We start from the raw sequence: 25,215 nt of genomic DNA on the forward strand, positions 1-25,215 counted from the left end.
AAGGGATGGTGGTGGTGGTGGGGAAGGGTGGAAGGCATGATGAGTGCCCAAGGCTTGCTGATATGGACTTTGTGCAGTGAGAGTTGGCATCTGGATGCAGGATTCTTGGCTCTGATCATATCGCTCTTGCTGAAGCACTTGGTGATGCAGGTGCTAAAACACCTTGCTGCTAATGGAGGAATCCATTCTGCCACTTTGATTAAAGTCAATGTCAGTGTGTATTACCTGCCAGCAGGAAATTTCAGCAGTGAAAACCATCTTTTCCTAAAGTGGATACTTTCCAGCTGAAGATGATGAAGAGAGACAGTAACATAAACAACAGAAAGCTGGCTTATTAAAAGCACGGCCATATAAGGAGCAGAAGCTGAGAGGATGTGTAATTTAGAATGCTGTGCTGTGTTTTTACCAACCACTGGCCAGACAGTCATGAATCACGAGCCTGCATTCTACCTCTTAGTCTTTGTAAGTCTGAAGATCTTTGGCTTTGACCCCTACTCCATCAACTTTCCACTAATTTCTCAAAAGATAGTCCACAGCTGTCAGTACATTTTCTGCCAGACACTATAGCTATTTATGCTATCTTATTACCACAGTGTCTAAGTGTCTAAGAAAATTTATGGAAACAATACACTTGTACAGGTCTCAGGCGAGTTCCCTTCCAAGCTGATAAAATGTAGAGGCTCTCAGTTGCTCTGTTTTCGCAGAAATTTGCTTTGCTTGCAACAATATGCATTCAAAGGATAATGCACCAAAATCCAGGTAGAAAAATCCTTTGTCTGCTAAATTAGATGAAACCACATGGGATGTGAGAAGTAATGGGGCCATTATAAAACAGAAACAATATCCTAATATGATTAGATGTTTCCAGGCATAAGCAAATCTTTTTGCCATGAAAGAGGCTTTATTAGGATTACATCTACATGTTGCAGATAAATACACTCTGACTAAGACAGGTGTGGAAAAGAGCTATTAGGATCAGTAAATGTGCCTCCCTGCACTGGTGGATGCTAAAGGGGTTGACTAGTGTTAACCCTGTGAGTAGGAAAGCAAAAGGAGGAATATGATCTCTGTTTAAGTGCACCATTGCATAAACATTTTTGAAGCAGAAGAGCCTGAGATGAAAAAATGAAACTTTGAAATGGATTTACTGCAAGAGAGAGGAGGAAAAACAACTGACCTGGCTTTAGGAGAGATTGGCTTGCTCTAGATAGAGCTAGATTTATTCACCAGAAGGATTATGTGTCCTTGATGTCAGGAAACCAGACTTAATGATCCAGATGTGCACTTAATTGTATCTCAATAACAGCCCTTTGAGGGTTTTTTGCCTTCAAACACTCCTGTGGACCTTCAAATGACTCTAGGGTATGCACAGTGTCATCCAATTGCAGACAATACAGCCTTGTTTCAAACACTCATATTTAAAAAATATTAATCATTCTTTAGAGACCCAGGAGGAAGACAGGGACCCAAAGAATCCCAAGCCGAAGTGCTAAGCATTGTGGATGTTGTGATCTGTGGCATTCGGCATTAGACACATAGATGTAACCATAGCTATCCTTGATAACTGCCCAGATAAAATGACCCTCTTCTGCTTTTCGAACAGCCTTCCTCAGCATTCAGCATTTCACATGGGATTTGAAAAAATATTTACAATTATTATTTCTGTCTGCCATTTAATAATTGCATGTCCCTTAGTATTAAGAGCTTTTGGAATTTGTTTTAATCTGCTTGAATCAGATAGATTCTCTTCTAATTGGATTAAGAACATGTATTTCTGACAAGAAATGCAAAAACTGCATCTTCTGTTCATTCAGCCTCAGCAGCCTCCCAATAACCTTTTTTATTCAAGTTGCTTGGAGCGACCTATTTATCTCTTCACTGTTAACTACTCTCAGAAATAAGGAACTTCTCCCTGTAAATGATCAGTCAGGTAGAACTGTTTCAGGCATGGCTACTAACACTCATGAAGCCTGTTTTCAGAGGGAGGTATTTAGGATGCTTTTAATGAGGCAAATGTTCTTATCTGGACAATGCTCTCAGACAGATGATCTGATTTTTAGATGGTCCTGTGTGAAGCAAGGAATAGGACTTGATGATTCTTACAGGTCCCTTACAATGGAGGATATTCTATAATTCTATGGTTACTGCTATCCACATCCACAATGATGGAAAATCTCAGAGATCAAGAACAAGAATGGAAGATAGAACTCCCAGGGCCCTCCATAGGCTATGTGGAGGTGACACAGATCTGCAGATCTGGTGATCAGCAGCAATTGTCTCCCAGCATCTCTCTGAAACACATACATGCCTGTTTTCCACTGCCTCTAGCAACACCAGGTCCCAGTTCATCCTCAGACATCCAAAAACACTATCTCAAGCTATAAACACAAGGGCAAAAAGAAAAAAGAGATGAGTCCAAAGTGATTAACATTGTAGGCAGTTGATCTAGATCCATCTTTATTCTGCTTCCTACATTTTCCTCCCTCCCATTCTCCTTAAAAAGACAAGACTGCACCTGCTGTAGTCAATATTTGTGACTCCTATCATGGCTCTCCCCGTCTCTGCACACCAGAAACTATCAAGTGAGTTATTATGGAAGAAAAAGAGGGAATACTGTCCAGACTGTCACGGCCTGTTTCTTTCAATGCTTGGCTCCAGGAAACGGAGAAGGACATAGACAGACAAGAGCCTTTGGTTCAGAAGGTTCTTGGGGCTGGATCCCTTCTGTCGAGCTAGCTGAGTGGGGAAAATCAGATATGACTGATACGGCTACTAGATGTAACCTGTACAGATAGAACAGAATCATAGAAACATGGGCTTAGGATGAAAGGGACATTAAAGGTCATTTAGTTCCAACCACCCTGCCGTGGGCAGGGCTGCCCCCCACCAGCTCAGGCTGCCCAGGACCCCATCCAACCCAGCCTTGTGCACCTCCAGGGATGGGGCACCACAGCTTCTCTGGGCAGCTGTGCCAGGGCCTCACCACCTTCTGCATAAAGAATTTTCCCTTACATCTAACCTAAATTTCCCCTCTTTTAGCACTCACAAGGGCAGAGCAGAGGGGGACAATCTCCTCCCTCTCCCTTCTGGCCTCCGCTCTTTTGTTGCAGCCCAGGACATAGTTGGCCTTCCAGGCTGCAAGCGCACGCTACTGGTTCGTGTTCTGGTTTTCATCCATCAGGACCCCCAAGTCCTTCTCAGCACGGCTGCTTTCAGTGAGTTCTTCTCCCATTCTGTATCTGAGATTGCCTTGATCCAAGGGCAACCCTACCCTTGGCCTTGTTGAGCCTCAGTAAGTTCACATGTGCCCACTTCTCAATCCTGTCCAGGTCCCTCTGGATGGCATCCCTCCCTTCTATTGTGTCAACTGCACCACTCAGCTTGGTGTCATCTGCAGACTTGCTGGAGATAAAGCTGATCCCACTGTCGATGTCTGAGGAAACATGTTAGCACATGTATACCATCTCCAGACTCCTGGAGCCTTACTTATGGTAAAGTAGAAACCCAAGAGATGGAAAACCCTGCTGGGTTTGTACGGTATGGCTGAAGATGAATGTGTTGACACTTGTTTCTGGAAAAGACCAGTCTTTTTCTCTCCTTTCACCCAGGGGCCCAACCCCGCGGCAGGGAGGCAAGGACAAGATGCCGTGGCCTCCTATGGTAAGAGACCACCAGCCTCAGCCTTACCGCCTCCCCAGACGGGCACCCTCACAGCCGGGGAGACGAGAGGCGGTACTTGGCAGCGGGGCGGGGTGGGGCGGTGCTGCCCGCCCACCAGAGCCGGTCCGGAGCAGCCGCCGCGACAGGGCGGGAGGCAGCTGCCGGGGCGGGGGGCAGCGCCATGGCACAGAAATGCGACGTGGTCGTGGTCGGGGGCGGCATCTCAGGTGGGTCCGGCAGTGTCTGGGGGCTGAGCGTCGGTCGGGCGGTGGGTTCGGCTTCTCCGGGACGGTGCCTTGCGGGGGTCCCCGCCCCAGGAGCTGGGCGCTGCCGGGGGCAGCCTGGGGGAGGCAGCGCTGGTGCCTCAGCTTACGAGTCCTTAAGTGTAGTGTGTCCATAATTCAGGCTGTGATACATTGTGCAGACTTTATTTTGTTTTATTTATTTTTTTCTATTTCTTCCACTGTTGAGCTCCAGCATCCTCTGAACCCACGTCATTCCTACCCGTGGAAGTTTGGGACAGATGGGTACGCGCTCTGTTGCTTCTAGGCTGAGTCCAGGGATGTCATGTGGAGGCCCTTAGTCACAAATGACTGATACAAGTGTTGGGATGTCTTCTGTTTAGAGCAGGTAGAAGCGTAAAAGAAAAACGCCAGAAAGCAGCTGGCTCATTTCCTCTGTTGCTAGTCCCTCTCAGAACAGGTGTGATGGAGGTGAGACCAGCAGCCTGCAGAAAGGAGCGGCAGGCCCAGGAGCTTTGTTGCACTCAGTGGCAATCTGCTTTTTAGCCTAATCTTGCTGGAAGAGTGCTGTGCATGCCCAGAATGAATCTTGCTCATGCATTTTGTTCTGAGATGCATGGGCCCAATTAAATTGCATTATGTGTGATAGATTTAGTTTTCCTTCTGTGCCTTTGACGTATCAAACAGCTGCTATTTGGCCTATGCATGCTGGAAGGTATGCAATGTGGTAGTTCCTTTGCTAATGACATGTTTGTCCCATTAGTGCATAATTATGCATGCCCACAGATCCAAACAGCATCTCTTGTTTTGCAAACAAATTAATCAAAATGTGTCACAAAACATATAGAATCATAGAATCATTAAGGTTGGAAAGACCAATAAGATCATCCTTCCTTTTTTATTTATTCAACATGGCTTTTAATTTCCCCTACTTATTCAGATAAGGTAGATTAATTTTTGCATAACCACAATGCTGAGGTGTGCACTGTGGAAGGAAGATGTACAATATGCAGTGGATAATGGTGTGTTAGTTCCACAGGGCTTACCCACCGTGGTGCCTTAAAGCTGATTATTTCCATAAACAGCCCGGGCCTTTAGACTCTGATATCTTTTCCTAAGGATGTTGCTATGATAAGAAACTGCTGAATAATTATCAAACGTTTAAAGTGTATTTATGTGGTTAGCAAAAGTCACCGTTTTATGAAACAGAATTGATTATATTCTGTTATGGCTAATTTTTAACTTAAACCTTGTTTCATAATGAAAACATTACAGAAAATTAACTACTGTTATCTATCTGTCTTCTAAATCCTCAGTGGCATGTTTTTGTACACAAGCGGTGCTACAGGTACCTTCTCTTTAATGAGTTGGAGTCAGAGTTAGCATAACAGATTTTAATATGTCCTTGGTTTTCATTGTTGCCATGGGAATATTTTCGTGGCAAGCTTGCACAGACTTCATATGTTTTCCTGAAAGAGCTCTCCGAGCAGAGCAGCAGTGCTGCGTTGTGTTCAGTTGTGTGCTTCACTCTTCTCTACCTGCAGACAGAAGCAAGTGGCATGTGGTTGTAAGGAACCAATTTTCCATTTACTTTCTTCTGTACCAGATTACTCCGAAGTATTCTGTTCTTGTGGTGTAGCAGCTTTTCTCCTGCTCCCACACAGAGGCTTGAAAAATACATGTGCATAAAAATTGCTAATGACTCTTTTCAGTCACTTTACTTCAGCTGTTATATACTGCTCCTGATTAACCTCTGTCTTCTATCTGTGCGCTTTTTTGTAAAGGACTTGCAGCCAGGTGCATATAACGCTGGGCTTTTGTATCTCCTTGCCCTTATTGAAAACTTCCAGTGGAATGCTAGACTGCTGCAGAGATCTGGTCACCTGTTGACTGGAGAATGAAGCATAAGATTTTTGAAATGGGTCACTCTTTGGAGACTAGGTCTGGAGACTAGTAAGTGCTCCAGATTTGATTTCCTTCAGAAAGTCACTGTTTCTGAGCTGTCTCAGGAGCAGCTGACAGAGACTTAGCTGTTCTGCCTGAAGGGGAGGCAGTCATCAGTAGGTGCACTGATGTAAAACAGCAGGGTTCCCCTGTCCTTCAGGCTCAGTGTTGTTGAGTTGGCTGATACAGCAGTGAGCATAGAATCTGACCAACGAAGAAACAAAAAAGCTGCTGTACTGATGCAAAAATGCAAACAAACGCTGAGGAGACAGCTTTCAGCTCTCTGTTTTCTATTTATTTACTTTTTCAGGGTAATACAAACTGTCCATTTGCAGTACCCTCACACTGTTTGATATTGATTGCACTCTCAGCAAGTCTGGAGGCGACACCAAAAAGTGCAGTTGAAAGGACAGAGATAAGGGATTCCATCCAGAGGGACCTGGACAGGCTGGAGAAGTGGGACCATATGAACCTGGTGAAGTTCAGCAAGGCCAAATGCAAAATGTTGTACTTGGGTTGGAACAATCCCAAACATGAATGCAGGCTGAGCGATGAATGGAGTGAGAGAAGCCATGTGAAGAAGGACTTGGGGGTACTGACAGATGAAAAATTATGCATGAGCCAGCAGTGCAAGCTTGCAGCCTGAAAAGCCAGCCATTTTCTGGGCTGCATCAAAAGAATGGTGGCCAGCAGGGAGAAGGAGGTGATCCTGCCACTATACACTGGGTACTGCAACCAGGCCTGGGGCCCCCAACACAAAAAAGATGTGGAACTGTTGTAGCAGGTCCAGAGGAGGCCACAAAGATGATCAGAGGGCTGGAGCACCTCTCCTCTGAAGACTGACTGAGAGAGCTGGGCTTGTTCAGTTTGGAGAAGGGAAGGCTCCTGGGAGACCTCATTGTCACCTTTCAGTACTTAAAGGGGGCCTATAAGAGGGGTAGGGAGAGACTTTTTACAGGGATATGTAGTGATAGAACAAGGAACAGCAACAGGAGGATTTATTGAACAGTAAGTTCTGTTTTATGTACAAAACTGCTGCAGTCTTTGGCATTTCTGTGAATGGTGTAGATTAAAAAGAAGTGCCCATATGTATGAAAAGACTTAGCCACAGACTGTATGGAATATCCTTGATGCTAGGGAATATTTAGATTGGAAATGTAAGGGAGTAATTAGTTCTGTGGAGATTTCAAAACTTGCACAGTGGGAGGATTTTCTGATTGTTCAGAAGCATCAGAAAACTTAAGAAATTTTCTTAAATCAAATTTTGAAAGCTGTTCGGAGGTTTCACTTAAAAACTTCCTTCATATGTTTTCAAAACTACTTTCCTGTCCCTGCTTTTGCTGTGGAGACCTCTTTACTTTGTTTCAAAAGAACAGATTTTAACCTAGTGTTGCTTATACTTTAGTCATACTCAGTCATACTTATGAAAATACTTCTCGTAAATTACTAGTGCATAGATTTTGCAATCAGAGTGAGGTTAATCAGTTCTTTGTGAAAGGTGAACTTCTTTGACTTATTATAGTGAATGTCATTTGAAGCATGCTTAGTGTTTTCTCATTCACAAGTAGCCCGATGTGTTCCTGTATGTTCCAGAATGAAAACCTGCCAGAACAAAAATACTGAAATGGTAGATTTATAAAATAGTTACACTCCTATCGTTGTGTTATTAAGATGTGATTGTATTCTTCAAGTCTTTCTCTTTATTTGTGTGAAGGTTTTATGCACTGCATGATTACAGTATCTTTCACTCAATCTGTAAGTCAATTTTAATTTACTTAGAAAAAAACACAAAACAGGTCAGGTGTTCGGTGGGCTGTTATCTGAAGATGTTCAATTTGCTTTGGAACAGACTGAAGCAGAGGGCAAAATTGTTTTTTGAAACAAAATGTAAGATGTGTTGCAAGAAAAATATACATGAGATGCATTAGTTCCTCTGCTTACTTATTGGTGTTTTGTTTTTTCTGCCAGGTGGAAATTTACAGTGTCATAGTAGTTCTCCCTTGAAAAAATCCAGTTTGCCAAACAAGGCACTATTTTTGGAGAGCATCCCTAATCTAACAGTCCTATACCAACTATCTATTTGGGAAAAAACAACAACAACAAAAACCACACACAGACATGGTTGAAATAGCCATGCATGATGCATTGGATTGGACCCTTCTGAGGAAGGACTGTGACCATCTCCAAGTTCCTCTGCAGAGGGGTGCCACTCTCAATAGGATGCAGTAGGAAAAGAGAATCCTGGACATTTCTCTATCAATTGAAGCTCTTTGTTCACATTTTCAATTGTCTGTCCCGGCCCTCAGGAGTTCTTCCTTCTGTTTTCAACTATGTTCATGGCTACTGCAAAGGAACACAAAGCAATTAAGCGGAGCCTGCCAGCTGACTTTGATTTTTCACACAAACCTTGGCAATACATAACAAACAGTGCAGAAAGCAGCTGCATAGTGCTGTGAGATAGGCTGGTAGCCTAGGCAGCAGGGGCAGTAGTAGTAAGTCACTCACTGATACCTTCAAATTGGTCTGAAAGTTGATTTGATAAGAAGCTTTTCCTTCTTTCTGAAGGAGAAATCTCTTCTCCCAAGGCTTGAAAACACACACACTCTTTCCCGGGTTTCGGCACCACTTGAAAACACATTCACTCACATGTTCCCGGGTTTCGGCACCACTTGAAAACACACTCACACACACACACACACACACACGCACAATAGCAGCAAGCAAAGCTTTTTTTTTTATTCAAAGGTGTAGCACTCCTTTTATAATACTTGTTATCCACTATTGCCATCTAAAGCTTACTCCCTTAATGCTGATTGGATATTTTTGCTGAGGCATGTAGCAGTGAAGCATGAAGCAGTATTTTCCATCTACTGACATATCAAAAGGTAGCTTATTGGATCATCTTAGTTTGCCATTTTTCCTCCGTCAGCGGTACATTCTTTGGTCAACTAGTCCCTGTTCCTTCGGAGAGGGGGCCTTTCTCGTTACATCTCGTATCCTCGCAACCGCCTATTACAACAAAGGCTCAGTGCAATGCATCATTAAGCAAAGCTTTTCCATTAACTTATTTAACTGTTACGAAAGGCTGGTATTAGGGAAAGTTCATCATGTACAGACAGCAAAACAAGAAAACCACCTCAGAAGAAACAAAGAAGGTACATTAGCATACCAAAACTTTCTACAAGAGATTCCTGAGTAACTGTTACAGAAATAACTGCTGGAGAACACAAGTTTGTGTGTAGCAGTTCATGTTAGTGTTACAGACTACTAAGTTCACAGTCGTTTTCTTATCTGTACTGATGAATTATGTATTTTTGACAAACAAGGTTAGACATAGGAGAGGATGAAAATCCTTTGTAAGAAACTTCAGTGCGTTGTTTGCTTGGGAATCACCTGCTGTGATACTTTCAGTTCAGTAGATTGGCCATAGTCTAGTTTAGCACTGGACTGCCACCTAATCACACCAGAGGTGGTGCTAGATATTCGTGTGTTGGTTCAGAGCAGGTGCGTACCTGAAGCAGATCTCCTGATTGACCCTATTTATTTCTTGATGGTGTGTGTCACACAGCAGACTCAAAGCAAACACATTGCATTAATTTTTCCTTGGGAAGACATGCTCTAGGAGCTCACCATTTGAGCTCCAATCCCTAAATGGGATGTTCAGTCTGTAGGGTGGTATAAGAACTAGTCTGAAATAAAGCACCTTTCACATGTATGTCATGGGATATTCCGGGTACAACTGTTTTGCTCTGCAGATCTCCTGTTGATCTGCTCTATTTGCTAGCATAGACACTGCAGACTTACTGTCTTGGAATACTTTTAGTTGTATGGTTCAAAGGTAGTAACATGGAAAGAGTAAACTTTCCACTTTTGTGTTCTTCTTCTATGGAGGTGCAGTCAAAAATAATTTGCTGTGCCACCCTGACCTACATCCCCTCTCTCCATCGTCTGTGTCCTCTCCTTGCCTAGTTTTATTCTTTCTTTCTTTTATTTTCTTGTAGCATCAATAGATTGCCAAAAGTTAAGTTCTGCATTCTTACGAATTTTGATTTGCCCATTTTACTCTTTGGCTTCAGCGAGGATAGGAGTAATTTTAAAGTCACACTATTCAGCATGCTCCTTGCAGTGTGACAAATGGCTGTAGTGTCAGTCGCCACCAATGACACAAGTCCAGGTCAAACTCTGTTCCCCACAGTCCTAGAGGCTGTGAGGAGCGGCCCATTCCTCTGACTCCATCCTTGGTGTGTTCAGGGTGTCTGATGTAATCTCAGGAGTAAAGCTGGTGAGTGGTGTTGGTCTTACTAAAAGGTGGAGAGCTGTGGCAAAAAGCTAAGTAGGCCTGTTTGTATTGCTTTAGTAGACAGCCTGAGCGATGCAGGCTTAGACAGCCGGATTGTCCCAGAAGTAAACTTCCAGCACTGCGTGTAGTATCATAAACCAGCAGAGAGTTTGCTCTGTTTACACATCTCACACAGCAGCTAATGACAGTGAATTAGGTCTTATACACAATTCAGTCAAGCAAGAAGGCTTCTCTTCTTCAGAAGCTACTATTGTGTGCGTAAACAATCTGGTGATTTTGGCATGCTTCCCACTGATGCATTTTGCTTCTCTGTAGCACAACAAACAGCTGTCCTTAAATAGTTCTGTTCGTTAAAGACAAAAAGCAATATTGTTTCACTGCTCCTTTCCAGAGTGGGAGGAGCTTGCCTTTGTGTTTCGTCTCCCTTCCTTAGCGGCTACTTCATGGAGTGGTACAATGGTAAAAGTTTTTGTTGGTTATAAAAGTTTTCTAAGCAGTGCCACAGTGGATGGAAAACCATTCTTTAGTTTTCCTTTACAGAGGATTTATCTTGATGTATTTATAGAGCACTCAGTTATACTGTTTCTGAAATCACTCATCATTTAGTTGGGCTTTGATTTCATGAGGAAATTGCATTCATGTCATTATTGTTTCAATCATTTAATTTTTATATAGCTGTCTTTGAACATAACATGATTTTCCTCCAGGGCTGTTAACCTATTTTATCCTTGTAAACTTATGTCAGATATTAAGGTTCTTGCTTTATGAGATGATTTGTCAAAATGTGATCATTCATCTAATTGACTAGTCTGTGTGTTTAAGGTTTATGTAGGATCCTTGTTTGAAGATTCGTTTTTCTGATTTCAGTGGACAATAAGAGCACACTACAGTACCTTGTTATTTGAACCATGAACCATGAATGTCTAGTATTACTTTCAATAACCTGTCCATGCATTTGTATTTTGCCCAGCTTCTTCTTTCCTGTCAGTTTTCAGTATCTCAGTTGAGGAGATCCTGAGTTCTGTGTCGCTTAGGAAAAAAAACTGGAAAGTGCCTATCGAGCCACACAGATGTTGCCTTGACTTTAAAGTCAAGAAACAGTGATACTACTACGTATGGGGAGAGCAGGCTTCCAAGGAGAAGAAGAGTAGAATATTTCTGGGGACAAATCTGCTTGAAGGAATTAAACTCATCTTTTCCCTCATCTGTTCTTCTCTGCCCTACCCCTCTCCATGCTGCCTTTGCTGCCAGCAAAATGTACCCACCTGAGAATTTGTACAGACCTGGTAAACAGGCAGCAGTCCTGGTAAACTGAAGAGTTTCTGGGTAAAAGCCTGGTTGATTTCTGTCTGAGTCTGCCTCAGCTACCTCTTGTTTTATTTGAAATTAATCATTTTAAGGTATAATGTTGATGCTGAAATTATGCCATCTTTCATTATGCCTGAGCAGGGTGGGCGTGCAGCTGTACCATTCCCTCACCACCACACCTCTGCTCGGAATGCTCTGTGCTCAGCAGTGAATAAAGAGTATGGCTGTGGTTCATGAAGGCCTCTGGCATCTTGCAATTGCAACAATTAGATTAGAGTAGTGACCTCTGTTTGACATCTCTTGCTTTAAGTGGTTCAAGAGTTCCACAAAGTTTTAATTCACTCGAATCCTTTCTATCTATTACATTATGCTTGTACTATTACTTTATATTCTATTACATCATGTCTCTATTATTCAACTACATCGTGTTTTCCAGTTTCTACAATATAACTCAACTGGAAGTGAGAAGCAAAAAATACCCAAAATGTGCCTCTGTAGCCTTCTGCCTCTCAGCCAGCTAGTTTTTATAGATGAATTATGCCATCAAGGTAGAAATTTGAATGCAGTCTTCATGGTGGACTGCACACAGCAACAGCTGATCAAACAGCCAGTTCATACTATATAATATCCTGATGTACTGGATAGCTTACATATAAACTTGCACCCTGTTTGCTCAAGTGATAGATCAATGTTTGAATCATTGAATATTGGACCAAGGCACCTCTTTTGTTCCAGTATGAGTTAATATTATGAGACGAGCTTCATTAGAGGCTGAATCAGTGAGTTACACTAAGTAATGAGCAGAAGTGAGAAAAGGAAAGAGTGTAAATTCTTTTGTTTTACAGTTTGGATGCTTCTTTTTTCCTTTGTGCTTCCTTCACCTTTTTGTCCTCCACACATTCTATCAGAATGGGGCAAATCTGATGGTAATGTGTTTCTTTTTTTTCATAACACATTAAATGAACTGCTTAGCTCGTATGGCTAGGAGTGGTGATGTACTGGAACAGGCTGCCCATAAAGGTGGTGGAGTCACCATCCCTGGAGGTGTTTCAGAACGTGGAGGCGTGGCACTGAGGGACATGGTTAGTAGGCATGGTGGAATGGGTTGGTGGTGGGACTAGATTGTCTCAGTGGTCTTTTCCAACCAAATGATTTTACATGCTTTGTCTTGCCTGTATTTAGAGATGGAGGGAAGACAGTCACTTGGAAATCTTCTTCAGTGGTTCCCTTTTGTACTTCTCTGGGTGACATCTATGTCCTCAGCTTTTGGTGTCTCAGCCCAACTGGTGTCTTAGTTCAGCAAGGCAGTCCTTCATCCTGAGCCAACCATCAATAAATGCAGTGATCAACAGAAAGCTGTCAGCCGTATATGATTATTCAGGTGATTATACAGGATGCTGGGCAGGAAAACAGTTTTCAGTTGGTAAATGGAGACAGAGTTCACAAATCCTTGTAAGCTGCACAACCTAGTGGTACCTAGCCTGTGCATGTATGTGTGTATACCTACTTTTATTCGTGTAGAATGTACATACACATAGCACGTGTTCCTAGAGAGTCACCAGAGCATGATACGGTGGATATTTGAAAGTGACACCCAGACAAGTTCTGGCAGTGTAAATCTGTAACTAATAGGTGCAACTGGATGAAAATAATTAGTGAAAGATCAAGCAAAAGATAAACTGAAATGAACAGTCATAGATTGAGGACATGGTTGCTCAGCTGGGGGCTTTGATAGCTCCCTTGTGAAATGACCATCTCTAGATGGATGCATATGAATAACCAACTATGGAGAAATGTGACAAATTACATACTGTTCCTTAATGTCAAGATCTGAGAGTGATAGTCTGGTGATTTTTGTTTGTTTGTTTTATAAATTCAAATGTATTTGATATTGCATTTACTTTTCTCCTTAGGAGACTTACAAATAAACAAGTAATAATTATGTGTTTAAGAACACGCAAGATTTAGTAAAACAGATGAGCATTTCTCTTCTAAGGCAAGTGCTGCAGAATTTTGCAAAATTATCCAAACTTAATTATTTTTTTTTCTCCCCACATTACGGTGTAGAACGAAAAACTCTTCTCCAGAGTAAATCTGGCGGGAATTTTATTTGCTTTTGTATCTCTATGTAACAGTAATGCCTAAAAGGATGCTTTTAGTAAGCTACCCTTGTAGTGCTTCAGCTAGGAAGGGACTGAGTCATGCCCCTTGTCCTTGTGCTAAGCTTTGCTTGTTCTAATGCTACAATACATTTGATGTAGTGCTACCTTGTCTTTCAGTTATCTCCGTCTGCTTTGCTTCTTTCCTCTACTTGTTGTGTTTTGAGGCAGTGTAAGTTGTAAAGTAGCAGGAAAAGGATTATCTAACCTGAAGATTGGGTTTCCCTGGGATTGAAACTGTCAAATAATATTGCAGTACATATAATAATAATAGAAATGCAATTAATGTTAACTCTTCAGCATATCATAGAATCATAGAATGATTTGGGTTGGAAGAGACCTTTAAGATCATCTAGTTCCAACCTCCCTGCTGTAGGCAAAGACACCTCCCTCTAGACCAGGTTGCTCAAAGCCCCATCCAGCCTGGCCTTGAATGCTTCCAGGGAGGGGGCATTCACAGCCACACTGAGCAACCTGCTCCAGTGTTCCACCATCCTCACAGTAAAGAATTCCTTCCTGATATCTAGTCTAAATCTACCTTCTTACAGTTTAAAGCCATTTCTCCTCATCCTGTCAGTACTTGTCCTTATAAAAAGTCCCTTCCCAGCTTTCCTGTAGGGAATATATGCATATATGTATGCATATATATGTGTATATATATATATATATATATTTACCTGACTGGAGCAAAGGAAATGACTTCTGACTCTTCTAAGCATGAGACCCAAGCGTGAGTTGGGCATTGAATAGATGTATCACTCCATGTGTAAGATACTAAGTCCTTAAAATAAACAAAGCAGCCAGTAAATGATTGATTCTAGAAGTATTAATCCTTTGAAGTGCTGGAGTGCCCAGTTTTGTCCATCTGAAGTTTCACTGGAAACTTCAGGTGTAAAAATACAATAAAAACTGAAAAGAAACCCTGATCAAGGGCAGCACATCTGTGGTTTCAGTGCTTGAGCTGAGGCAGAACTGCATGGAAGACAGTAGGTTTCAACACAAATGTAACAAGCTGTATTCGTGTCACATATAGCTGAGTTAGAGCTCAAGGTGCTATCAGTTTATTTGTCTCACTCATTGCTAGCCAGACTCTGTATTGCTTCCAAGGTGTGAAGCCTGGGACAAATTTACACTGCGTAATAAATATACCTCCCTGCACTATCGGTGAATCAACTAGAAACCTCGCCAGGAAGAAAAGATCACATGAGGTTGAGGGCTGGGACTAGAATTGATGCTCTTGAAAAGTTGCGTTAACTCATTGGGATGTTCATCCTGACCTCAGTGGCAAGGTTATGGAGCCAGCTCACAGGATGGAAAAACTCACTGCCTCAGCTCAACGAGATGTTAACAAGAATAAATTATATTTGCACATAAAGTGCTGTATCCTAGGCAGAAATGTTATGTTCTATGTACAAATCTTTTAAATAAATACACATTTTAGACCGGCAGAATGATAACATCTTTATTTGTTCACTGGGATTTCAGAAACTGTTGTTTTTTTAGATTCTCAGACACTGTAGGTGGCATTCATCAATGCACAGTGATGAATACAGCTTAGAAAGGGAGAGTATCTCTCCTCACACTAAAACTACTTGTTGCTTTGATTCTTTTCACTATGCTGTTCAATGCGTGGAGGTAAGGTATTGAGCATAACCAAGGCAATGATTTCCAGGCACAGCTCTACAGTGTACTGAGGTTCTGAACTGTGATTTTTGTCTCTTTCTTCCATGAGATTGAGTAAAATATCTAAAGTACCTTTGTAGATGTGGCTCAAATTGTAGGAGTTAGAAGGGTTCATTCACATTTAAAAGCATACAGATCTAAGTGAAGAGCTGAGTTAATAAAAGGTACTGTTGGGTTGCAGTATCTCACTGTCCATGTAGCCCTTTGCATTTTGTCCCTTTCTGGCTTTTTTTGCCATCTAGAACTCTTGGAGCAATCTGGATGCTGCAAACTTTATATTGCAAAGGACTAAGGATGCAGTGAAGAAGGAAAACTCACTCTTATTCTCTTATGTGTGCCATCATTTTTGAAAACACTTGGACAGTCTGACATGAGCTGAGTTTCAAGCTATGGACTCCTAGCCATCTCTGGTGTAGGGCTCTCATTACAATTCTGAGCATGTCTCTTGAATTTACAAAGGAAAAGTATTCTTCAAGAGCAAAAATTTCTTGACTCTTTCGTAATGAGAAGGAAGGTGCAAAAATGGCTGTATCACCTTATCTCACCCAGACCCCAGGCTAGCATTTTCTTTTGTCTTTTTTTTTGCTCATAGTCCTTACTTACAAGGCCTTATAGGCATTATTGTCTCAAGCCATTATTTCAATTAAAATATTTTAACTGAATTATGATCATGAGTGACAGAGGTAAAGGTGACCAGTGCCAAGTTCAATCTCTCAGCAGCAGAGAAGTAATCGGATTTTGTTCATTAGAGAGGTCAACACAAACAAAAACAGTGCTATTAAATTGCTGTTTCTAACACAATAATGCAATAAAGAAACCGTGGAAGATTTCAAGGAGAAAGCTCACAGGTGCCAAATGGCTGCTCAGCTACAGGTAGGAGAATGTCTTTCCTCTGGTTCTGCTCCCCATCCCTTCTTTTGCTTCAGCATTGCAGTGATACGCTGTGTCGTGCTCTTGGCACTGAACTTACAGGTTTTTTTTTTTTGTGACAACTCTGAAAAGGAGGTCAGAGTGCTGAGCATAAGCATGGAGGCTTTTTATTTGAATTTCAGAGTAACTATGTCTAAACAACAGCAAATGGAATTTTTCCTTTAACTGAACTAATTTTTAGGTGCTAGGAACTTACACAGAGGGTTTTCTTGGTTGAAGGAGTGTTTCTCTGCATCCTCCTAGATTTGCCTTAGCTGGTTAGGGTATATTCATCTTTGTTTCTTCCTGTTGCTCTCTAACATAGTGATTGTGTTAGCCGTGAGCAAAGAGGTTCTCCTTGGAATGTCTTCTGCAGTGTATGTTGATAGATGGTTGTATTTTGTTTACTGGGTACAATGCAGCGGTTCTTGCCAAACTTATTTATTTGCAGTGTGTGTTTTGTATGTATTCCTCAGACATACAACAGGAGATACAGTAGGTAAGAGTTACTGTGTGAAGACATCCGATAGCAACTGTGTTTGCCATGTGACCCCACAGCAATGGTACTACCTTCTGTAAATGTGGAGATTTTTGGCAGATTTGCTGTTTTTTTTGTTTGTTTGTTTGTTTGTTTGTTTGTTTTTTTCTGAACATTGCAGCTAGAATCTTAGAATCATTCAAGTTGGAAAAGACCCAGAAGATCAAGTCTGACCATCAACCTGACAATACCAAGCTTACCACTAAACCATGTCCCTCAGTGCCACACCTACATTGTTCTTCAACACCTCCAGGGACGGTGATTCCACCACCTCCCCGGGCAGCCTGTGCCACTGCCCCACCACCCTTCCTATGAAGAAGTTCTTCCTGATGTCCAGTCTAAATCTCCCCTGGCAGAATCTGATGGTGTTTCCTCACCTCCTATCACTGCTACTAGCTACTTCAGGTTTTGTGATTATGTGAGACTTCTATTTTCATTAAGAAAAGAAGTTAAATTTCTGGCCCTTCTAGTCAGTTGCTTGTCTCTTCCAGAGGTCATACAGTCATAGTCCCATCACCAAACCATGTTCCTTAGTGCCACATCCACACATCTCTTAAATACCTCCAGAGATTGTAGCCTGCCTGTTCAGCCATTTGTATGCAGCTCTATGTGTATGGCACATATTACAAATATTACAACTCCCCTGCACCTTTGGTGCCAAAACAAACAAATAGATAGAGAAGTATCAGTGAATTTCATGACTGCAAGGAAATCCAGTTGTGAGATCTGTAGGTGAGTATGCAAAATCAGCATTTCAAATTTTCAAAGTAAACGGAGTACAAATGTGATGGCAGCCTGCTCAGAATGAAATCTTTGTTGGAGAGAGAAATTATAAGATTATAAAATAAACAAATTTCTGACAACCGTCTTGGAAATTATTAGATGAATACCATTGCTTTAGAGGTAGTTTTTTTGTCCCCTCTACCCTTGATTAAAATTAAGAATTTGTGGATAATTTTTATAATTACATGTATAAGAGAAAAGAGATGTTTTGTACTTAGAATATTGTAAATATATGGGACATGATAAAATTGTGAGCAATTCAGAGAAGGTACGACAGGAACTGCAGGAATACCTTAAAAAATAGACGTTATTTGCAGCTTCTCCCTCCAAGTTACTCACCCTATCCCCTGTACACTGCAAGGGAATTAGATGTAGCCTGAGTGAAAGAGAACATCCTGCTCATGGGATTGCTGTTGTGCATTGATGTAGGTGTCCAGATTATGACAGAGGTATCCTAAATGGATACAAACATCCATATACAAACACAAATACAAACACAGAAATACCATTTAGAGAAGTTTCAGAGGTGTAATTTCCAATGTTGTCCTTTCCAGTGACATTTTTTGGAAATAATAAGGTTAAAAGTATGAAGTAAAAAGTATTCAGTAAAAAGTAGTTCAGTTAAAATTATTCATTAAATTTGCTGTTTCCAGACAGAATCAGTCTGGTGTTACAAAATTGAGATCAGTTTTCAAAAATTGTGCTTAGAAATTTTTATAAGTAGTCAGATTTGTTTGACTCTAGGGCTTCACTGTAGTCCATAATGCATGGAAAAAGGTGACTTGACACTTATCAGTCCAAATGTGAGTACAAATCATGCCCTAGCACAGAAATTCGAGATTACCATTAAAAAATAAACAAACATTCATGTTGTCTTAATATAAGGAAACTGTGAAGGTTAGGACACGAGGTGGTGATGAAGCTTTTTCATCAAATGGTGCATTAGGGTGCTTAGTAGGCACATAGATATCAAACAGCAAAGAAAGAAGTTGGAAGTAATGTTAAATAATTCTTCTGATTATTACATCTGAGTAAGATCTCTGTGCATGCGGAGTGCTGCATGATGGAAAAACAATTTCTGTGGCTTGAACTTACATTATAGCATCCCCTGGAAGGCAATCTCCTACCAGCATCTCCAAGTGGTTGCATTTAGATAACGGGTTGCCATGGTAACTGATGAAGGCTTGCCTGCTTTACCATAATCTAAGAACAACAGTGCTTTCAGTCTGAGGCTTCAGATAAAACCTAGCATCTCTGTTTCTTTGTTGTTTGCAGTAATTGTCTGTATATTGCTTCTCTGAGAGTGACTGCAGGTGGGGCTGCTTAGCCATGTTTTTTGCTAGATATACTATGCATGTATATACATATATATTCTGTTGTACTTCTGTAAGCTGTCCTGCAATGGATGTTGTCCCAAATTCCTATCCTCAGTCAAATGGTTAAAGTGGCTCAGATTGTGATTCATATATGCGTATATTGAGTATTGCAATTTAGATCAGATTCGGTAGAAGTATCCCCAGAGAGGAGGGCAAGAAGTTGCCGTGTGACAAAACATTGTGTAAGAAATGAGAGTAACAACAGCACTAGCCACATTTTTGGATGAGCTTTATGTTTGAATATGGTTGGTTGCCTCCCTTCTGAGCAACAGGGATAAAGTGATGATTTGCCTCTTGGCTAGTAATGGGTGAGAGATGAACAGGTGAACTGGAAACAGTACTGAAATGTGAGGAGTTAAACTTCTCAGCCAGTCTCTGTGCATGCTTTTTGGCATGCTTTATGGAATGTTAATCGCAGAGAAACCTCTTCCCCAGCCTCTGTATCTCGGCCCAAAAAGAGATTGTAATTTGCAGGAGTTTCCCACAGCAGTTCTTAAATTCTGAAGGCATACCCCAGCCTTGTGCCTGATATTTTTGTGGTAGTATTAATATCTATTTATTGCTGTTCTGGCACCTTTTCTGTCCTTGTATCACTGTAGCTGAGAGCTCTCCCTCTGCAGCATCCAGTCCTCTCAATGTTATTGCATTATCATTCCGAGAGTCCTTTTTGGGGTCTGAGGTCCAGCTCCGGGGAAAAAATGGTAAAGGGTAATGTGGCCGTACTGTGGCAATGCCGTGATGTCAAATGTATGAGGTAACAAGAATAGCAAAATTCTTAGGGATTGATGTTGTGCTAAAATGTGATATTTGCAACAGCAGTCTTGCCTTATTCTGTCCAGTGTGTGCTGCAAGGCCTGATCTGGTTCTCAGCAGTGCCATCTGGACCTTGAGCTTCTGCCTTCACTTGTTAGAATCATACAATCATTAAGGTTGGAAAAGAGCTCTAAGACCATCTAGTCCAACCATCAACTCATCCCTTCTAACCGTGTCCCTCAGTGCCACATCCACACGGTTCTTGAACACCTCCAGGGACGGTGACTGCACCACCTCCCTGGGCAGCCTGTGCCACTGCCTCACTGCTCTTTCTGAGAAATTTTTTCCTAATATCCAACCTTGAACCTCCTCTGGTGCAACTTAAGGCCATTACCTCTCATCCTATCACTGTTACCTGGGAGAACAACTTCCTTTCAGGTAATTGTAGAGATAAGACTTTTCTAGACTAAACAATTTCAGAAATTCTTCCCCAGTGTTATATTTCTGTTAGTACTAAGACTATTTTCCCCACCTTTGCATCATTTCTCCAGCAAAATTTTGGACCGTGCTGGAGCTGGTATGTAAGTGAGAGAAGGAGGTGGACTGTCAGCCCTTGATAAGGAGTAAGTAGTTGGATGGTGCCTGGTTTTGGAACCTGTCGCCTACAACTTTCACTCTAGAGTCAAGCCCCAAGGGTGCATCCCTGCCCTTATGGAGATCTGATCTGCTGGAAATTGGCATGGGACAGTGCAGTGTTAGTGGGGAGGGAGGCTCTGCTTGGTCCTCCTCCTTCTTAGAATCATGGAATCACCGAGGTTGAAAATGACCTCCGAGATCATCCAGTCCAACCATCCACCAATGACCAGTATTTCTGCACTAAACCATGTCCCTTAGTACAACGTCTAAACGTTTATTGAGCACCTCCAGGAATGGTGACTCCACCACCTCCTTGAGCAGCCCATTTCAGCGTGACACCCTGACACTGATTTTTTTGTTTGTTTGTTTATGCATCTGAAAAGACTGATCCATCCTTAGGAAGTACATCTGTGAACATATGGGAAAGGAAAGTCACACCTGCCCCCAGATAAATAATAGGGAGTAAACTGTAGGTAGCTGGGAGATGAGTGCAATAATGTGACTGAGAGGTGCATAGGGAAATGATGTGGTGGTGTCTGTTCTGAGCCCTGTGAAACCAGCTGCCTTCCACTTGAGTCAGGGGAGCCATCCCTTCAGAGGCTTCTCTGTCTGTTCAGCTCCTGGGAATAAGCTTGCTCTTTTCCCAGCTGGACTGAGATGTTTATTCATTAGATTTTTGTAAAGAAAGCCAAATCTCATATTGCTTAATCCGTGTTGGTTACTGAGTAGTATTAATTGATAAGTCAATATCTGTTAGCATGATAGACCAGCAGAAACCTTCCCTGATAGCAGCCTTGAGATCACATATTCATCTGTAAATTATTAATAAATACTATTGAACTTGTCCCAGTTGATCAAATATTTGTTTTTACTCAAGAGTAATTTTTTTTTCTTTTTTTCTCTTTGCACGGTAAGCTGTGTTTGTTAAGGGAATTTGTTGTCTATTTTTCCTTCTAGAACCAATCTCTTCTTGAAAGCTGCTTGGAGATTGATCCAGGCCGTGTTTGCACACCACGACTGTTTTCTGTATTCTCTTCTTCCTTGGCATCTTTAAATATCTGTGAGAGTAGTCAAGGCTGCTGACCCAGCCAGATGTTTTTATAATATGATTTTCTCGATAAGGAAGTATGGAAGGACCTTGATACCAGTATCATCAATGGTTTTCTCTACTCACCAGCACTTACATGAAAACCTAAGATAAATTAAGTTCATGAAGCTGGAAGTAAAGCAGGACAATATGATCTTTTAATGGAAATACCTACTGCTTTATTTATTCATTTTCCAGAAAATGCCCAAGTCCTTTAAAACAAGGTGTACATTGTAATAAATAAAAAGGTGAGGTTTGTTAATCAAATCGAAACTCAAGGGTTGCTTTGTAAAAGCCCCCCCTTGTCGGGACATCCAGTAACCTAAACAGTGTTGCAACCATGGGAATCAGAAAACCACGACCTTGCTAATGGCACCTGGTTCAAGTACGTGAGCGGCTGAAAGCAGTGAAGATAACTACGAACCTGCATCCCAGTGACCACCAGAAGGCAGATCCCGGCCCTCCCCGCAGCAACAGCCCGCGCAGACTCAGAAGAAAGGCAGAGTACCCCGAAAGGGCCAAGTATACAGAAGATAAGGACTGCATAAAAAAAAAAGGGCTCAAACCCCGTTTAGATTGCGAGCCGTTGGCGGAGCACTGACTCCCCGGCCACGCAGCACTGTTTTGCTCACTTTGCCGCTTGCTTAGTTGAATAAACTCTCTCTTGCTGTGTTGAAAATTGAGACTGATCTCATTTGTTGCGGGATTTTTATGACATACATCACCTCTTTTTAGACATGGGGAAATGAAGAGCTTAATTTATTTAACCTGCACTGCTCAGCTGCTTCTCTGCTGGGAGCAAGACATGGATCTCCTAGTCCCAAGCTAATAGTTTGCCATCAGGATGTTCTGTAGTGCCTTTAGTAGCTCTCAATAATACTCTGTCTATCCAGGATTGCTATATAAAGTGTTTTTATCATTGTCATTTCACTCAGTCTTGCCATGCTAGCTTTGGCCATATGTTTTTCCTGACAGTGCTTTTGGCATTTCTTCCATGGCTGCCTTATACTTAGAACCATCTCCTCTGTCTTTTCATTTCCCTCCTCCTTCTCAAAAACTGTATGTACTAAGCCATCAAGAGGAAACTGATTGCCTTCCAATGGTGACAAGGCAGTGAGCCAGAACAGATAACAAAATTATGCTGTGTGAGTGTAGTTTCTAGCCTAGTGTGTGCACAGCTTAATTCAGCACATCTTATCATGCAAGAGGAGCACACTGCCCTTCAGAATATGTTGCTTACCGTCCCACTGGAAATTCACCCACATGTGGCCAAAATAAGAACCTCAGATTATACAAATTTGTTTATTCATGCGGAAGTGTAAGACAATGATGATCTTAAAAAGTTGAGACATTGCAATTTGCATTCCCTTCGTGTATACCCATTGTAGTTCCCTTAATTCCCATAGTGGCTTGACACACTTGCTGGAGGGCTTGACTGATATTTTCTCTGCATTTGTGAGGATTTATGGCATCAGAACTAAAATGAGATGTTCTCTCCTGAATTCCCATTGCTCCCTCTCTTGGTGTCTCAGCTTTAAGAAAGGCAAAATGAAGGAAAAATATATAAAGAACATTTTTTAGGGAATGAAGTTAGTTCCTAGTTCATTTTTTCTTTCTTTCTTTTTCTTATCTTTCAGGTCTCTCAGCTGCCAAACTGCTGACTGAGTCAGGCTTGAACGTTGTGTTGCTGGAAGCCAATGACAGGGTTGGTGGAAGAACTTTCACTGTAAAGGTAGTTATCTCTAAACCCATTAATACAATATGTACGCACACATAGTTTATACTATGCAGGCATATAATGTGAAATTGATTATTAATGCACATGCATGATATATATAATGTATATATGTACATTATATATACACTATATGAATACTATACATAAATGTATTTATTCAACTTACCTGCTAGAGGATGTCCTTGAGGGAAAATTGCAAGTGCAGTAGCAGATGGGAAGTTTCCTGATATCATACAAGCAGGAGTAGGAAAAGACTGGTAGAATGATGGGGACAGAATATTTCCATGTTATCTGCAGGCACTGGAGTCATTAGTCTTTTCCTCTGGGAAGGAGAACATGATTAGCAAGTTTTAAAGTCATTTCCCATGGTGTGATTCAGGAGAAATCTCTATCTAAAAACACCCATAAAGGCCAATTGTGTTATGAAAATCCCTGAGCTGAACTTTTAACAGGCCTTGTGAAGAGTGACATAGATTAGAGGAATGGCAGAAGTGACTGGGAACCAGTCTTCTTCACTCCTTTACCGTGTGTGCTGTCTTGACCCAGGAAAACCCCATGTGCTCTGCTCATTGAAAAATCTTACCTGCACTGTTTCCTGGTATAGTCTGTTTTGAGCTAGTCACTGGTGAAATGCCCAACCAAACAAGAACTGCGCAGACCTCCCTGACTCCATTTTCTCTGTTAATGTCTTTGTTCTCATGCTTTCTGGGAGGCCTTTTGTTCCTTTACAGCCTTAAGCTGGTTATGAAATCCACATATGAGATCCTTAATAATTGCCACTCCTGAACTTAAACAAGAAAAATAGAGTTTTCTAGAAGGAGAGAAACCTTCACTAGAATGCTTGAATAATTCCTCTAGATCGCTCTTTTAATTTGTGTGGTATTTGCAAAAGATGCATCTCATTTTTTTAAATCTTTTTTTTTTTTGTGTGTGTGTGTGATAAACTAGAATAAACAAGTTAAATATGTGGACCTTGGAGGAGCCTATGTGGGGCCAACGCAAAATCGCCTTCTGCGGTTATCTAAAGAGTTAGGAATAGAGACATACAAAGTGAATGAAGTTGAGCAGCTGATACATCATGTCAAGGTAAGATGCTCTCAAGTGTGTTGCTGTAGGCAGACAAGATGTAATCATCTCCTTTCTCATTGTTTACCAACCATGCTGCAGTGACATATACTTGTTCGAGTATCCATCCTCTGAGTTTCTTGGAGAAAAATAAGTATGCTGGTAATGAAGAACTCATAAAAATTACTATATGCATGCATATCTACAGTGTGTACCCTTGTAGACGCATCCTGGTAACTGATGCTTTGGTTCAAATCTGAGCTTGTAGTTAAAAGCTCTCAAAAAGTTTGACTGCTTCCAAACAGTACAACTGTGACTGTTCTATACATGCCAGCTGTCATATATACTCTGCACAAGGTGTCTGAAAGGCCTTTTCACAAGTCTGGGAAGTGGGAGTATCTGGAGTCAGGCTTTTCGGAGTCTCAACCTTTTATACATGCAAGCATTGTGGTCTGAAGGTTGGCAAGTATGTGTGAGATTGGCACCATGCCTTATGCAGACCTATTGAAAAAGTAGCAGTATCTACTGGAAGAAGCAGGATCCTTCAAGCCTCCAGTGTGTCACAATTTTGCCATCCTGCTCAGAGCCATGTCCAGTCCTGTAAATTACTGAAAATCATCTGAGGAGAGATATTGGACATCTTGGTGGGGGCTGCTTGTGAGAGAGCTCCTGAGGGGAGACAGGGTAGAAGTGACCAGGGAGAGAACTGTGTGCCAGGACTCCCTGGAAGCCAAGCAGGGCTTAATGAGAGAAAATATCTCAAAGTCAGTAGCTTCTCCTTGGAATTTCCTAATCTCATTCATTTTTAGCTTTTTATTTCTTTTTTACTTCTGTGTTTATACAACCATGGAAAAAATATTATCATAGTTAAGGAATTGCAGTTAAAGAGTTATAATATGAATGTTATACAGTAAGAATGTACATCATTGCATGTACACATAGGTGCACTAATCTTTGAACTTTTGCATTTCATGTAACTGTAATACAATCCTTGCAGATCTCTCATTTTAGCCATGTGGCTGCCCTTGCTTTCC

General features: G+C 41.5%; 1 protein-coding gene and 1 long non-coding RNA gene across 4 annotated transcripts in view; both read left to right on the forward strand.

The window, feature by feature from the left end:
• Positions 3,666-25,215, forward strand: part of LOC110403719 (amine oxidase [flavin-containing] B-like) — a 54,337-nt gene continuing 32,787 nt past the window's right edge. The window contains exons 1-3 of one of the 2 annotated variants that reach the window (XM_021407360.1): positions 3,666-3,887; positions 23,016-23,110; positions 24,065-24,202. In XM_021407360.1, the coding sequence (XP_021263035.1) occupies positions 3,842-3,887; positions 23,016-23,110; positions 24,065-24,202 (279 nt within the window). In that variant the 5' untranslated portion in view covers positions 3,666-3,841. Of the gene's footprint in view, positions 3,888-10,166; positions 10,606-23,015; positions 23,111-24,064; positions 24,203-25,215 lie in introns of those variants that run through there. The other variant, XM_021407351.1, reaches the window with a different exon arrangement.
• On the forward strand, positions 14,247-22,061 carry LOC110403726. 2 transcript variants are annotated; one of them, XR_002441814.1, is made up of 2 exons: positions 14,247-17,475; positions 21,249-22,061. It is a non-coding gene; the product is annotated as an uncharacterized LOC110403726 (long non-coding RNA). The 2 variants fall into 2 exon arrangements; XR_002441812.1 differs by lacking the exon at positions 14,247-17,475 and adding an exon at positions 19,971-20,278.

This window comes from Numida meleagris, chromosome 1 (genome assembly GCF_002078875.1).
Source record: "Numida meleagris isolate 19003 breed g44 Domestic line chromosome 1, NumMel1.0, whole genome shotgun sequence".
NCBI classification, from domain to species: Eukaryota; Metazoa; Chordata; class Aves; order Galliformes; family Numididae; genus Numida; species Numida meleagris.